The sequence below is a fragment of the Lepidochelys kempii genome, chromosome 2 (assembly GCF_965140265.1).
Source record: "Lepidochelys kempii isolate rLepKem1 chromosome 2, rLepKem1.hap2, whole genome shotgun sequence".
NCBI lineage: Eukaryota > Metazoa > Chordata > Testudines > Cheloniidae > Lepidochelys > Lepidochelys kempii.
Genome location: NC_133257.1, coordinates 70,062,505 through 70,078,825, shown reverse-complemented (window position 1 = coordinate 70,078,825; position 16,321 = coordinate 70,062,505). Strand labels below are relative to the sequence as shown.

At 43.1% G+C, this 16,321-nt stretch overlaps 1 protein-coding gene across 9 annotated transcripts in view; it reads left to right on the top strand.

The window, feature by feature from the left end:
• RGS20 (regulator of G protein signaling 20) overlaps positions 1-16,321 on the top strand; it is a 72,717-nt gene that overhangs the window by 41,841 nt on the left and 14,555 nt on the right. For 3 of the 9 annotated variants that reach the window (XM_073331159.1, XM_073331160.1, XM_073331164.1), the window contains exon 2: positions 15,962-16,146. The exons of 2 other annotated variants lie outside the window; for them this stretch is intronic. In XM_073331159.1, the coding sequence (XP_073187260.1) occupies positions 15,962-16,146 (185 nt within the window). Of the gene's footprint in view, positions 1-14,369; positions 14,498-15,584; positions 16,147-16,321 lie in introns of those variants that run through there. 4 more of the 9 variants (XM_073331161.1, XM_073331162.1, XM_073331163.1 and 1 more) reach the window with 3 other exon arrangements.

Below are 16,321 nucleotides of genomic sequence, written 5' to 3'. Positions count from 1 at the left end.
TCTTCCCCCTCAGTGCTCCGACTCTTTTTCCACCTGGGTTCTCCTGGTGGTCCAGTCACCCGAGCTCTAGGGCTTGGTGCTGCTAGTTTAACCCGGGATGCTTCTTCCTTAACTGGTTGAGTCAGCTCCCTCGCCGTCCTTCGCCTTTCTACCAGCGCAACAACCTCGTCGTAGGTGGAGGGTACGTTCTGGCTTACCCAGGCGTGAAGGTCTGGCGGTAGTCCTCTCATGTACCGGTCGATGACCAGAACCTCTAGTATCTCCTTCGGACTCCGGGACTTAGTTTGTAACCACTTTCGTGCAAGATGGATGAGGTCATATAATTGGGACTGCGGGGTTTTGTTTTCCTGGTACCTCCACTCATGATATCGCTGGGCCTGCACTGCGATCGTTACCCCAGATCTGGCGAGGATCTCTGCTTTCAGCTGGGGGTAGTCTGCCGCAGCCTCTTCAGGCAAATCATAATAGGCCTTCTGGGCCTCCCCACACAGGAATGGAGCGAGGATGCCAGACCACTGTTCTTGGGGGCAAGCCTCCCGCAGGGCTGTCCTCTCAAAGGCCAGGAGGTATGCCTCTACATCATCCTCCCGTGTCATTTTCTGCAGCCAGTTGCTGGCCTGCATGATCTGCGTTCTATCATGGCCATGGTTCAGCTCTGTAAGGGCCTTTACCTGGTTTACCAGTTCCTGCAACATAGCCCGGTCTTGAGTAGCCTGGTCCATCAGCAGGCAGTTAGTCTTTTGCTGCAGCCGCACTGCCTCCTGTTGGGCGCCTGCCTGGACATGAGTAGCCTCCTGCTGGGCAGCCATGGCTTATATCAGTGCCCACACTGCCTCCTCCACTGTGGTGAAAAAAATAATAGACCTTCTTCACCCCCTTTTTTTTGTCCTTCCAAACACCCTCCTTCTTTCGCCGCACTGTAGACACCAGATCCCACTTCCGACACCAGTTGTGACAAAGTTCCCGCTCTACCTTGGTGGATCTTGCGCTTATTGGTGGATTTGCTCACCTTGGAGCTTCACGGCAGCCCTCAGCTTGGCTGTTTTTCTGAACCCACAGTCCAGGTCAATGACTCCTGTGTCTGACCAGGAGTTGGGAGGATTTGGGGGGAACCTGGGCCTGCCCTCTACTCCAGGTTCCAGCCCAGGGCCCTGTGGAATGCAGGCGTCTAGAGTGCCTCCTGGAACAGCTGTGCATCAGCTACAACTCCCTGGGCTACTTCTCCATGGTCTCCTCCCAACACCTTCTTTATCCTCACCACAGAACCTTCCTCCTGGTGTCTGATAATGCTTGTACACCTCAGTCCTCCAACAGTCCACGTTCTCACTCTCAGCTCCTAGTGCCTCTTGCTCCCAGCTCCTCACATCCACAATCAGTGGCCTGATTTTTCAACAGTACTGAGCATCCAGAAAGGGAAGCATTTGGAATTCGTGCCATACACTTTAGCAAATCCAGCCATTTACTTACTAGCCTAAACATGGATTTTAGGAGCCTAGTGTTGGGCTCTTGCTTTTGAAAATCTCGATCCATGGCATTGGAAGCACAAGCTTCTCAATTCTGCCAGTCAATCTACCTCAGCCCCAACCTGAGTTCTGACCTCTCAGGCCTAAGACTGGCTAATTGGAGGTTGGGATTTGTGATGTGGACACCTCTCTACCAGAAGAATTTGGTGGCCCAGTTCAGTTTCCCATTGGCTATTGAACAGCTATCAGATAGTAAAAAAATTTTGGTCATGCCCAACCTATATTGGATTTGAACTAGAAAGCTAGAAGGTAAATGGATATTGAGCCCATTATCAGTTGCCTGAGTGATCCAATCCCTCCAAGCAAACATAACATGCTGGATTAAATGATAACTATTTTGATAGTTTATATTGGTAAAATTGAATATAGGTATTTGTTTTGTTATTAAGCTTAGAAATCAAGATGTTTAGAGTTTTTGCCTTGACATTTCAAAGCTGATTGTTTGGATGAAGAACAGCTGGCTGAAGCTGAACCCAAGAAAGACAAAGGTGATGCTGGTGGGCAAAGGAAAGCATTTTGAAGAGTTTGCAGCCATGATGCAGTCTCCTTTGCTGAAAGGTATATCTCCACGATTGGTCAGTTTGGTCCATTGTTTAGGAATACTATTGGATTTCTTGCTGATGCTAAGCTTTCACGTGGCATCATCAGTGAGTAGCGCTTTCTATCCTCTCCAGCGGTCCAGGAGACTTTGTCCCATCGTGGCAGATGATGACCTGGCCCCACACATGTGTCACTTCTCAGCTGGACTACAGCAATGTGATATATCTGGGCAGCAAGCCTTAAGCATTTAGGAAACTCCAACTAGTACAAAATACCACAGCACATCTTCTTAGCAGCACATGCTACCACAAGCCTGTCCTCCATTCTCTACATCGGTTTCCCAGAGAGTGTCAAATCAAGTTCAAGGTCTTGGTCCTTATCCTCAAGATATTCCATGAACTGGGCCCAGGATACCTCAAAGACTGCCAAAAACTTCAGGATGAAGACCGTGGTTGACATCTTACATTGCACCAGAGGAGTGAACTCTCTGCAGTAAGGGTAATGTTCATCTGTGTAGGAGAAAAGACTTTCTTGGGAGGTAGGGGGACATTTTGAGACTGTGGAATGAACTCCCCAAGGAACTAAGGACCATCCCAAACTTCACCACCTTCAGCTCCAAGTGCAAGGAACATTTCTTTGACCTTGCCTTCTCTACTATAAATACATAGCAACATGTATATTGGGGGAAAAAACACAAGTTCCAAAACAAGACACTCCACTGCACACACTTCTCCCCCTGGGGAGTGGATGAGAAAGCAAACAACATGTGACAGTTGTTAGTCATGTCTCTTAATGCACTGCTGGAAGGCACTCAGACATTATGGTGACAAGCATGGAATAAGAACCTATACAAAATAGACTCGTTTTCCCCTTTTCTTTTCAGATTTATTTTGTTGGGTTGTATCTATTTGATTGTTCAACATATAAACTTCCATTTAGTGAAGAGAAAACCTATTTTGTTCAACAGTAACCAATGCCCTCAGAGCACTGCTGGGTTTCCTTTTGCCCTTAAACTGCAGAGTGAGAAGATCTATTCTTTTCAGGTTACTTTACTTTCTTTCAAAGAAAGTCTTACAGGTCTTATTACCTTGAAACTCTTTTTGAGGAATATTCCACCCTGATTGTGTAGTAATCATCCTTTCATCCTCAAATGAAAAGTGTTAATATAGTGTTTGGTTGTTTTCCATATTTTTTAGAAGTGGCCCCAGGTTCACAGGCACTCTCTAGATGTTCTGCGTTGCTTTGTTGATGCAAAGCAACTAAAGCCAGCTTAATTGGCCAGTTAATATGGGTTTACAGCACTTTGGTGTTGCAAGAGTATCACAAAGCAGTCATGGTGTACCAGTAAATCTGGCCCATTATGTTCAGTGCCACTGTGAAGAGAGTGCTGCTGTTGTGTTGCATTTCATTCTGTAATTTACTGGCACAGAACTTCATTCTGTTATTTGCAGTATTCCCAAAAGGGATTATATGCAAGGGAAGATTTGGTGGATTCCAGGAATAGTTCTGTAGGGCTTGTTTACATTTTACCCTGTAGGTGTTGCACAATACTCCCATTGACTTTGTGACATCTTCCCTGTCATCCGTTCATCCTCACCAAATCTGTTCACTTTAAAAACATGAACAAACTCTGGGGTGAGGAATACTGCCCCACAGATCCAAGTGTAGTGTATGAATGGCCCCCTTTCCTATGGAAGGAAGTCTCATCCATCTTTGCTACACTATTCCCTCCTTCTTTCAGAATTTTCTGACAGCTCTCCACTCGTTTGGAGATCTGTGTGGAAGAATAGGACAGGGACTAGGCAGAATGGGGACATGGCAGTGAGGCAGTGTTGCCACGTTAACCCAGTGGAGATTAACTGAGGAAATTTGTAGAAATTGAGATTATATTACTTTTCCCACAGAACCTCCTTTGAGATTACTGTGTCCAGATAACAAGGAATATGTTCAGACAAAATAAGGGGATTTTATAAAACAGCTAACTGAATTTCAAAGAAAGGTGATCCACAGACTTGGACTAAGAGGCAATAAGACAAGAAAGAATCCATAATCCCTCAGTTTAACAATTTTTTATATTAAATCTGGCCTATGAGACAGATTCACTTTTATTTGCAGCGTTAACACAGGCACTGGGTCAGATCCTTAGGAGGTGTAAATCCCCATAGCCCCATAGTCACTGACTTTCAATGAAGCTACATTGCTTGCCACCATCTGAAGATTTGGCCCACAAGCAAGTGTAATCATTGTTAATATTTCATGTATGAAACATAGGATGGGTTTTTCTCTAATCACAAAAAGAAAAGGAGTACTTGGGGCATCTTAGAGACTAACAAATTTATTTGAGCATAAGCTTTCGTGAGCTACAGCTCACTTCATCGGATGCATTTAGTGGATTCTCCTTACAGTGTGTATGATAACACCCATTGTTTCATGTTCTCTGTGTATATAAATCTCCCCAGTGTATTTTCCACTGAATGCATCCGATGAAGTGAGCTGTAGCTAACGAAAGCTTATGCTCAAATAAATTTGTTGGTCTCTAAGATGCCACAAGTACTCCTTTTCTTTTTGCGAATACAGACTAAAACAGCTGCTACTCTGAAACATCTCTAATCACACAGGATACAAATATTCATGAAGGAAAAACACCTTTTTTGTTGATGGACACGTTCTACTTCCATCTGTCAGAAAAACAAAAAAAAAGACAACATTGCTATAAACCAGGACTACATCCATGTAAAAGCAGCTATTAATAATAAGTAGCATCAGGTGTAAGTCTTGTAGATGAACACCTCACCTTTTAGCTCTAACAAGTGTCTGAGTCTCAAATGAATGTTTATTCTTGGTGTGCTTATGTCACAGAAAGCTGTATTTACTTGCTGCTATTTTCAGAGCATGCACCTGGGAGTAAGTAGCCAGAATACTTTAGCTGAGGGAGCCACATTTGCACTGATATTTAAAGAAGCATGAATGTGGTTTATTCGTCTGCTAACTTCATTGTATGACTTTTGCTGGATTCTTGCTCATACAAATGTTGATTACTGATTCTTTCCAATTTCAATGGAAAACTGACTAAAAAATACATTCTTCTGTCAGGTTATGTGTGAGCCATCCTTTGACAGGACCAGGTGCATAAGGATATATGTAAATGTTATTTTCGCAGGAACGTGCCCTATGTATCCAAGCTGTAGCATTTAAGATGCCCTCCACCACCCTTACATTCTCTCTCTCATGTCCCAAAGCTCAAGGCCATTCCTGCTTAAAAATGAGCAAGTCTTAAAAGTTCCCAAATTGACTGTTCAGCAATACAACTCCATTACTCACCCCCTGCACTCTGAGCACTTGTCTGTAGCACCTCAATTCTGGATGGTTCAATTAATCAGAGATCATAACACAAACCTGGATCTGCAACAGAATGCAGAGTATAGCAACCAGGCTGGCTGGGCTGTGGGGGCCGAATTTAAGCCATCATTTGTGCAGATGTATGAAGAGAGGCAGCCAGGAACAGAGCAACATTTGTGACCCGCTCCCTCTCTCCCCCTTTTGCCATCTGTGGAATCTACACATTCTGAGCTGAGCTGGGCTGGAGGGGAGCAGTATTTGTGCATGTTAATGATCCTTGCCTTGTTGGGATTAGTCATGTCTGTGGTAGAAGTAATAGCCACAGGAGACTTACGCAAAGGTTGTGTGCCCACTTTTGAATACAGGCCCTGTCAGCACTAATGAACACTAGCTGCACGGATGTATCACTTAGGGGGTTGAACTTCATGACCTTTCATTTAGTTTTAGTTCAGGAGCTTAATAATACAATTGATTTCCATGCTTGTTGCTCAATGGAAGGCACTTTGATCATTCTGTTCAATGGAGGGCACTTAGACCATTTGTTTTACTGGTACTGTTCATACATTGTCTAACAGCAAAAACTTGACATGAAATTGTGAGGTATTTTTATTAGGATTTGTTTGGGATAGTCAGGGCTGGATTAAGGCAGGGGCGTTAGGGGCTGCAGCCCAGGGCCCCAGCTCAAGGGGGGGCCTGCAAAAATCAATCACAAGGCAGCGATCTCCAACTCCGGGCTGCTAAAAGTCCCGTGGCGCAGCGGGGCGCTCAGGCAGGCTCCTGGAAATAGCCGGCTGCTGGCACGTCTCTGCAGCCCCTGGCTGGGGGGAGGTAGCTCCGCACGCTGCCCCCTCCCCAAGCACTATCACCCCAGCTCCCATTGGCCAGTTCCCAGCCAATGGGAGCTACGGGGGCATTGCTTGCGGGCACGGGCAGCACACAGAGACATGCTGTCCTCCTCCCCTCAGGGGACGCCAGAGGTGTGCCAGCAGCAGGCCGCAGAGGCTTCTGGGAGCAGCTTGGGGCCACAGCATGCAGGCAACCTGCCTGAGTGCCCCAATGTGCTGCCGGCCAGGAGCCACCTGTGGTAAGTGCCTCCTGCCTGGAGCCTGCACCTCCCCCCGCCTCCTGCCCCAGATCAGAATCCTCCTCTTGCACCCAAAATAAAAACAGTTTATGCTCAGTTTCACTCTGTACCTAGTTTTGGTCATTCACCTGATCTGAATTTGAACAGGTGATCTTCAGGTGACAGACTCCAAAGCCTATTGCTAAGAGACCAAATTCTGAGAAGCCTTCTATAGCTGGTGATAGTTTGTGTGAGTTTCCAACACCTCCACTGCACACTGCAAAACAGAGCTCTGGCTTGGAGTGCTACAGTATGAAGGGAGTAACAAGCAATTTGGAGACATGGATAGGGACATATCCAGCGGGTCTGGGTAGAGTGCTGGTCCGTAAGTACCAGACCCTGTGAAGGGCGTGAAGGGGCACCACTACTCCGGATCGCCCACAATAGCAATTGTAGCCGAGATGAGCACAAGTTATTTCATTACTGGAAGTCAGGAGTCTGAATTCGGTCTCTCTGCTTTCCACTTCTTATGCACATGGTAATTTTCCTTGACATATAATCCATTCACTTGGTTTGTATGCTGATCGCCAGGGCTTAACTTTTTACACCTCTAGCAAACACGTGTGCTTTCCCTCTGAGAGCTATAAAGTTTTCAAAAGTCCATCAAGCATCACACATTTTTAACTGAATGCATCCAATGAAGTGAACTGTAGCTCACGAAAGCTTATGCTCAAATAAATTTGTTAGTCTCTAAGGTGCCACAAGTACTCCTTTTCTTTTTGCAAATACAGACTAACACAGCTGCTACTCTGAAACCATTTAACAATCTTGGTAATAGTGCTGAATTTTCATAGACTTTCATTTTAAAACATTTTTAGCTTTGCTGTAAACACTTTTACACAGAGAAAGTTGGCATTTCCACAGTGCTGCAGGGGCAAGAAAGACATCAGGCAGACTCTTGAAACTGTTATGGGTAGAGGTGATGTTTCCTGCTGCTTTCCCCGCTTAGGTGTTACAGTTGTGTATGAAATTCTGAGGGTAGAGTCACACACTGCTATATTGGAAACACTTTCTGAACAATGCAAAACACTGTGAATTCTCTATTCCACTGCATTCCCCTTTCATCTCTAGATCATATTGAAGTTGCATATTTTGCTACTTGTATGTAATGTCAGTTTTCTGTAAACTATTCAAAGACAAAAATTTCCACAAAATGCAATTTCTAATGGAAATTGTTCATTGTTCAGAAGATCTGAGGTTAGAAAATAAGTAGTAAGGCCCAATCCATCCAGCAGTCAGTGGCAAAGTTTCTCTTGACTTAAATAACAGCAGAATTGGGTCCATCGCCCAAACTATTTTTTCCCCCCAGAATACCCTTGTGGAAAAATAATCTTTACAGAATACCAGCCATTGATTCTGTGTACTGTAGCAACAGGATCACAAATGAATAATTCTTCCTGATTAACATCTATTGCTAGTCTCATCACTGATTAAAAGATCATATACAGTAGCTTATCTGCAGATAAATTTAAACCATTTCACACCAACTGCATAATCCAATCAACATTATCTCACCATACCCTAATTAGCAACTGCAGCATTACACATAAATATAACAAAACTGCATGATTTAACAGCAGGAAACACAAACTTTCCATATTGTCTAGACCATCTTTGTTTATGAAGTTAAAATATGAACTGTCTCAAAGTGGTAGATCTGTAACTTGTAATTGGAACATGGAATGAAAATATATCTGAACACAAAGAATATATACATTAATTCTAGACAGTGTTCAAAATCTTCTTCCAGCCAGGCATTCTATCATAGAAACTATGTTTTTATAGGCCTGGAACAAATCACCTATTCCCCTGGTGAAGCCAACAGAGCAGGGTTATGGGGAGGAAAACACTGAAATTCTCTGTGCTGAGCCACTCCCAGATTGTTTAATTGTTCCTGTGGGAGTAGCTGTGGGTCCCCAGAGCCTCTGGGTTCTGCATAGATCTTTAGGGATCTGATGCAGGCCATCCATGCTTTTGTACTGGCTTTGGAATGCCAGTATCCCCTCTCACCCCCACGCTACCAGGGACTCCCCAGCCTTCCAGAAACTTCCTTTAAAGGATTTTTCCCTACAGCAGATGTGGGGCCCTAGGAAAGGTAATACTGTCCCTGCATTGCATTGGCTGGATAAATGGTGACAATTTATTTTTTAAATTTAGTCACACTGTCACTGGGTAGTGATAGGTCTTCCAACAAACTGCCAGAGGAACGTCAAGGCCAAAGAAATCTGGACCAAGTAGTTAGGACCCCCATCTCCTGGTTGAAATTATTGTATATGTAAGCAGTGTCAGGATGAGCTCCACCCTGACATCTGGTGGTGAGGTGTGGCAAGTTGTGGAAAAGAACTTCAGGGGCCGATCTCATTTGCATAGGCACACCCACCATGCCTAGAATGAGACCATAGCTGCCCAAATGGTCACTTTGGCTGCTGTGGGATCCCCAGTGTCTCTGTTATTGGGGCAGGAAGAATAAATTGTTATTACCCTGATTATGGGAACTGTGCTTGGAACTGTATGTGGCCTTTTGTTATGATGGAGGGATTCACCATCATCTAAGTAGCACTTGCTAGGCAAGGGTCATGGGTTCCAAAACTGTGTGAATGGAGAGAGGCTGGGGACAAGTATTAATACTTGGTGGCATGGGCCCCTTGGTGAGGGCCTTACATGCTGATTGCACTTCCTCCTCTCTCCACTGTGGAATATCAGAGCTAATTTTGATTTCATTAGAAGTCTAGTTATAGGCTGCTGAGCTCACTTTGGGCTGACAGTGCACCAGCACTGGGGCTCCCCTACTATAAGCTGAATTCACCTAAGAGCTGAAATCACTGAGTGTTGTGTTAAGTAGTGGGGGAGCCTGAAGATATATTGTGGAGCAGTTTGCGGGATGGCTGGTGAAGCAGTTCGACGCGGAGCAGTGTGTGGATGGCAGGAGCTGCTTGTGGGCCGTGGAGCTGAGTGAAGGAGTTCGTGGGGCGGCTGGCAGAGCGGAGCGCAGCTGAGCGAAGGAGTTCGTGGGGCAGCTGGTGGAGCGGAGTGCAGCTGCGCGAAGGAGTTTTATGGGGCGGCTGGCGGAGCGGAGCGCCGCTATGGAGCTATGGGGCGGTCAGCTTCAGATCACGTAAGGTGCCTCTTACCCCCGTCCCATTTCCACCCAGGTTGGGAGGTAAAGCTCCGCCGATAAACTTTCGAACTCTGGGGCTGCCCTGACCAGGGACAGAGACTTTGGGGGCATTGGACTTTTGGGACTTTGGGTGATTTGGGGTTGCTGGACTCAAGAACCAAAGGGAAAAGGGCATGCCCCAATTTGCCTGGGGTGGGGTTGTTTTTGCTCATGGGTTGTGTTATGAATCCTGTTGGTGGTGTTTCCCCAACATAATGCCACATTGTTTCTCTCTGTTATTAAAAGACTTTTGCTACACTCAGACTATGTGCTTGCGAGAGGAGAAGTATTGCCTCTTGGAGGCGCCCAGCGGGGGTGGTATATATTTGTCCCAGGTCACTGGGTGGGGGCTCGAGCCGGTTTGCATTGTGTTATTGGAATGGAACCCCTAGATATTGAACCCGGCCCTTGTTGCTGCCAACTCTGACGGGCAGAAGGGTTACATATAATTATTGTGATCAGAACAGCACCATAGTGAATATAATATTGTTTGTCCCTAGGCAGCAGCTTTCGCAGGTCATCTTCAAGGAAGCTTCCCTCTTCTTGATCCTGTAGGTACATGGTAACTTTCTCTTGCACACACAAGACCTGTATTTTCAGTCTAGAAACCCTGAGTCAATTAAAGTCAGTAGGAATTTTGCCATTGAGTTCACTGTGACCAGGCTTTCACCCTACATAACAGTGATGAAAGCCTAATCAAGTGCCATTGTATATGAACTGCAGTGTGAAAAACTCTCCACTCTACCATCCCTGTAAAGTCCCTGTGGTAATTATCAGGCATCATGTCACATCTTTGAATGGTGAAAAGCTACCAGCCACATCCTTAGGTATGTGAATTAGAAGAACTGATCAACTTGGTCGCTTACCTGAAAAATTGGAGAAATTGAGGACAACTGTTACATCAGCAATGAAGGAAAATCTCTCAGAACAGTATTTGAACTGACATTCCTTTAAAAATTTTATTTCCTAATTTATGCTTTTGGAAAATATCAACCATAATATTGCATTTATTTAGTTGTTCCTTTCTTTAAACAAAACAGTGACTGAGCCCAGCTGAATTTATCTCAGCTGCTAAATTTGATAGAGGTACATTTACCCAGCAGTATAGCATATCACCATACCTAGTTACAAAATTAGAAAAGATTGTTCTGTGTATGCACACTTTGTGATTTTCAAACACTTGAGGCCAGCTCTCCATTCCGGATGAGTTCTGGTCAGTGCAGAAACTTGGACGATCAGCTGTGGCTTCAACAATGCTCTAGTTTAATTATAAGTTAGATGTAGGAATCATTGAGTGGAATTCTATGGGTTCCATTACACTAGAGGAGCATAACTGTCCCTTCTCACTTTAAAATCTATATCAAGGGCCATCCAGGGAGTGATTCTGTCCCCAGCATAGGCTTATCTAATTTAGACTGCTGCAACAGAAAATAGGTGGAATGCAGTGAACTCTTGCTACATACCCTCTCCCTGGCCATGCTGAGGGTGAGCGAGTGGAGACCGCAGTCTACCAGCTCTACACCAAATCACCAGGGACTATTTTAACCCATTTATGTTTTATCCTGCCAAAAAGCCAGGCTGGAACTGAGAATTGCCCCCTTATCTTATTTGTCAAAATAACTTCAAATATGTCAGAGACTCTTATGCTCAGTGATGACTAAGGCCATGGAAAGCATGATGTTGGCATTAAATAAGCATTTTTGAACACTAGGAGCACAAGAGAGTTACCCCACCCCTTAAATAAACTAAAAAAAGACCACAGAGAATTTTAAAACACCATTCCAGCTACCTCTGCACTTTTGGCATGAATTTCAACCCAAAGTGTAACTCTTTCGAAAAGCAATAACTGCTTGTAAATAAGGTCATTTACTAATGCTGCCCTCTCGGTAATGGATACCACATCTCTCAGTAATCACATCAGTGATCCTTTAGCATGAGTGAGTCAGATTCTTAACTGATGTAAGTCAGAACAGCTCCACCAGAGTCAGCTGAGGAGCTAACAGCATTTGTTTGATGTGAAATACGTATACATTTTATATGGCTGATCATTGAGCTTTGAAGATGGAGTGTAGTGGAGCACACATTTTCCCCCCTCCCTAAAGTGAGATACCTGCTCTTTTGAATCAGCAGAGCAGAAAAGTTTGAAGAAGAAATGAAGGACCTGACTCTCCTCTGCCTTGCACTTCATGTGGTCATTTACTCCAGTGCAAACTGGGTCTAAAATGCTACCAAATCAGATTAGAGATAGGCTTGAGCTTCTGCATTCAGATTCAAAGTTCTTCAAAATGTAAGGTGTCCATATGTAAAACTGGTTTCAGAGTAGCAGGCGTGTTAGTCTGTATCCGCAAAAAGAAAAGGAGTACTTGTGGCACCTTAGAGACTAAACCAATTTATTTGAGCATAAGCTTTCGTGAGCTACAACTCACTTCATCGGTGAATGCATCCGATGAAGTGAGCTGTAGCTCATGAAAGCTTATGCTCAAATAAATTTGTTAGTCTCTAAGGTGCCACAAGTACTCCTTTTCTTTATATGTAAATTTGTCTCTGGCCCATTGCTAATATTGACATTTACACATAGAATAGAAAGTTTGACTTTCTTTTGTAGATTCCTACATACAATACTTGGTGGAACAACTGATATATCTATCTTGGCCCTATCACCATGGTAGCTGAGAATCTATATAAAATCAACTTTTCTCTGAAAATAATACAGCAAATGGCCACAGACATGATCCAGACATTCTGAGGTTGATGTGGCTTGGAATCATAACTGTTGCTCTATCTCAAAAGGGTCAAATTGTCACTGTGACAGTAGTCAGAATCAGCATGGTCCAGTATATAGGGTGAAATCCTGGCTCCATTGAAATCAATCATAAAACTTCCATTGACAATGGAGCCAGGATTTCATCCCTGGAGTCTATTCCTAGCTCTCCCATTTACTTGCTGTGTGTCTTTGGACAAGTCACATCATCTCTCTGCCTCAGTTTCCCCTTCAGCCTCCCTCCCCCGACCATAGATTGTAAGCTCTTTGGGGGACAGGGACAGTCTTTTATTGTGTTTGTATAGCCCTGAGCACAATGGGGACTAATCTCAGTTTAAGTCTCTAAGCGCTACTGTAACACAGATTAATAATAATAAATGTTGTGATAATGGAGAGGTTGGCATTTTGTTTTACAGTGAGGATCTGGTCAGAAATGTGACTATGCAAACCAGCAGCTTTAATTTAAGAGATCTTCTCCCTGCGGGTATTTAGAATGCTTTAGTGACCAAAGTAAGTGTGAATGAAGTGATGTATAATAGCACCTGCTTTACTGCAGTTCAGTTCATTTCTAAAACCAAAGCAGTGTTAAAAATTAAGAGGCTCAATCATCTTGTCATTTGCATGCACACAACTGCTGTTGATTCACAAAAGAGCTGCAGGTGCACTAAGCATTGGGCTTTCCTTAAAACAAAGTAACTGCTTTGGACTAATCCTCTTTAAACCAATAGATACATTCTTGCAGGAACTTCTGCCTTTGGTCTCCACATATTTTTTTAACCCTTTTGTGCCATCTTAAAAAGAGGTGTTGTCGTTTAGAAATATTTACAAAAATCATCATTTAACTCCAAGCAAGAAAATTACTTCATATTTAAAGGGTAAGCTAATGTTTCAGTGTGTACATCTGCTAATGAAACGTAGAGTTTAAATGAGATGCCAAATTGTGCCTTTATTTTTTTTCTCCTCAACCCTTCATAATCTATAAACTGGGATATAAATCACATAGGATGAATATTGATTTTACATTCATAAAGCTCTATAGCTTCCAAATATTCTTTGTTAGAGTGAGCGCTTCACAAGCTACATTATAAACAAAACACTATTTCGGGGGGTGGGGAGGGAGGCGTTTGCTACAGAGATGGTTACGTGCTCCTCCCTCACATGAAGTATACCAGAGAATATCTTGCAAAAGAAATCAGTCTGAAAGGATAATAAATCTAAAATAGTAACAATCTACAATTATAATTTTATAAATATAATAATGGATCTAAATAAGGATTCTTTGAAATAGGAGATATTTGGGGTGGGTGAATGGGTACGCTGACTTATCCACCTCTTTCTCCTATGCCCTTCTTTCTCCTCCAAACAAACAAACAAACAAAAAACTAGCTCTCTGAATCAGATCATATCTCAATTCAGTTGTAAAGTGGGTTAGAGGTATTTATGTGCACAGAAGCCACATAAAACATCTACTGAAGGAAGCAGGATGAATTATATAAATAGCACTCATTTGATTCCAATTATATATTAAACTTTTCTAATTGATAATAAGAAAATGTTTACTCCTACCAGGAGCTGTGAATACGCCAGATATACTATTGTCTCCTGTAATGTTTTGTTTATAATTACTTTTTATTGTAAGCACAAACATGCTTTATTTTTCAAATATAGGTACCAGGAAGAAAGCAAAAAATATTCAGTACTTCCTTCTACTGTAATGAACTTGAAATCTAAGCAATAAAGAAATAAGAATGTACAGATGTATTTTCCTTTTCATATTTATTCTTTCATACTTTAAAATGATTAAGCTGGTATTTTGGGAAGTAATGTTCTTGCTTACATTTTAGATTTTGGTCATTTAGGGACTGGTTGTCAAAGGGAGCAAAGCCATAATGGGGCATCATTTTCTGTGTTTTCTCCCTATTATAGTATAGCTAAGCTGGTCTGATGTTTCCTGCAAAATAGGTGCCTCTTCTGCTGTGCATGACATACATATTTTCCTTTGGACGAGGGGATGATTCTAGCGAACACAAAACAAAAAGAATACTAACCGACCAGTAAGTAATACCATCAGTAAAAGGAAAATCAGAAAAAGCATTGAAAATGAATTAATGCTGCGTTGAGCTGGAATAACCTGCACTCTTTTACATACATGATTTTGTAGTTTTTGTAGCAATGCCTGCTGCATATGGATTGAGCATCTTTCTTGCCATCATACTCCTGCATAAATATAGCTGAACACATACAGAGATGATTTTAACATGATGCTCTCCAGCTCATCAGATAATGTCTCATACCTGTTATTGAATCACAATGAACAACTCCCCAGAATCTGCCGTTGTTAAGGGTATTTAAACTCCTCTGCACTTGTGATGGACTCAAGGAGGTTTAGCAACCTACAATGAACAATACCAAAAGTATCACTTTGCACAGGAAGAAGAATAGCTAAGTATCCAAAATTCATCTAAAATCACAGTGAAGTAAGGTGCAATTGTCCTTTAGGATTTGATATTTCATCAGTGTAATGAAGTCAACCTGTAGGGTACAGGTCAATAGGCAGCAAGTTATTCACAGGGAGCACACACCAAATTCGGTCAACCATAAATTCAGGCTCACTGAAAGGGCTCACAGAAAGTTACATACTTACATGAGAAATTGCAGTGACTCCAGCTGGACTAGTTACATGTTTAAAATTGCTCATGTACATACATGTTTGCAGGCTTAGGGAACCAAACAAACAATCTAGAGGCATCCCGGGCTGTCCCCACTATGAACTATGACATGTAGTCTATTGTTATGATGGGAATAGACTGCTTAAATCTTAATGTTGCCTGGCCCATGTCTGTATCTCCTCAGCAGAAAAGTAATTTTCTCCCCAAACCAGAAGACTCTGAATCTCGCTTGAAAGAAAATGTATGTTAAAGGAACATAGAGTCAGACCCATGATAGTCCATCAGATCCTAGGCTTTCCCCTTTACGGTGGCCTAAGGAACAGATTTTTTCAGCACCCACAATGGAGCCCAAATTCATCTCCCATTTACACACCTCTAAGCCAGTGCACAGACTCACCAACCTGGGAAAGAAAGGAGGAAGAACCAAAGTCCCAACTACAGGTCACTTCACCCTTTTTTCCTTAGAGGTGGCTTTATTTCCAAAAACAGAACTCAAAAGCACAACAAATTAGCAACACTACTGGAAAATAACCACTCGGAGCTTTCCAGCTACAGCGAGCTGAGAGAAGAGAGAACATAAACATCCCCATGATAACCTTCTTTGAACCCACTTCCACTTTCCACCCAAAACAGCCACGTTATAGGGAGGAATCTATTAACCCCTTACACGCTGGAGTGCCTTTACACCTTGTCACAGAACCTCAGTCAACTGGCGGATTTTCCCAGCAGCTTCCAAGAAGAATAGCGGGAGCCATCAGGTTCTGAGTTCTTTTGAAAATCTGGCCTTAATGAGAAAAGTGAGTCTTTTGTTCAGAGGTTAATTTTTTCCCCTTATTTTGGTTTTTGCAGCCCATGGGATCGGAGCGGATGGAGATGCGCAAAAGGCAGATGTCTGTGGCCCAGGAGACACCAAGTTCCACACAGGCACAGCATGGCATTGGGAATCGAGCTTCCAATGCCTGCTGCTTTTGTTGGTGCTGTTGTTGTAGCTGTTCATGGTATGTCTTTCGGTGTCTCAACTCAAACCTGCAGGGGTGAGTGATGGCCAGTAATCAGGACAACATAAACAGCACAGCACTTGGGGTAATAATACAAGTCTGGAACGATAGGAAAAAGGTGGCTATGTTGCAATTCTGGATGCAGTTTTCAGCTCCAGTTCTTGTGGGTTTTCCATTGAAATAATTAAGGATGTAAAAAGAGTTCTGTATA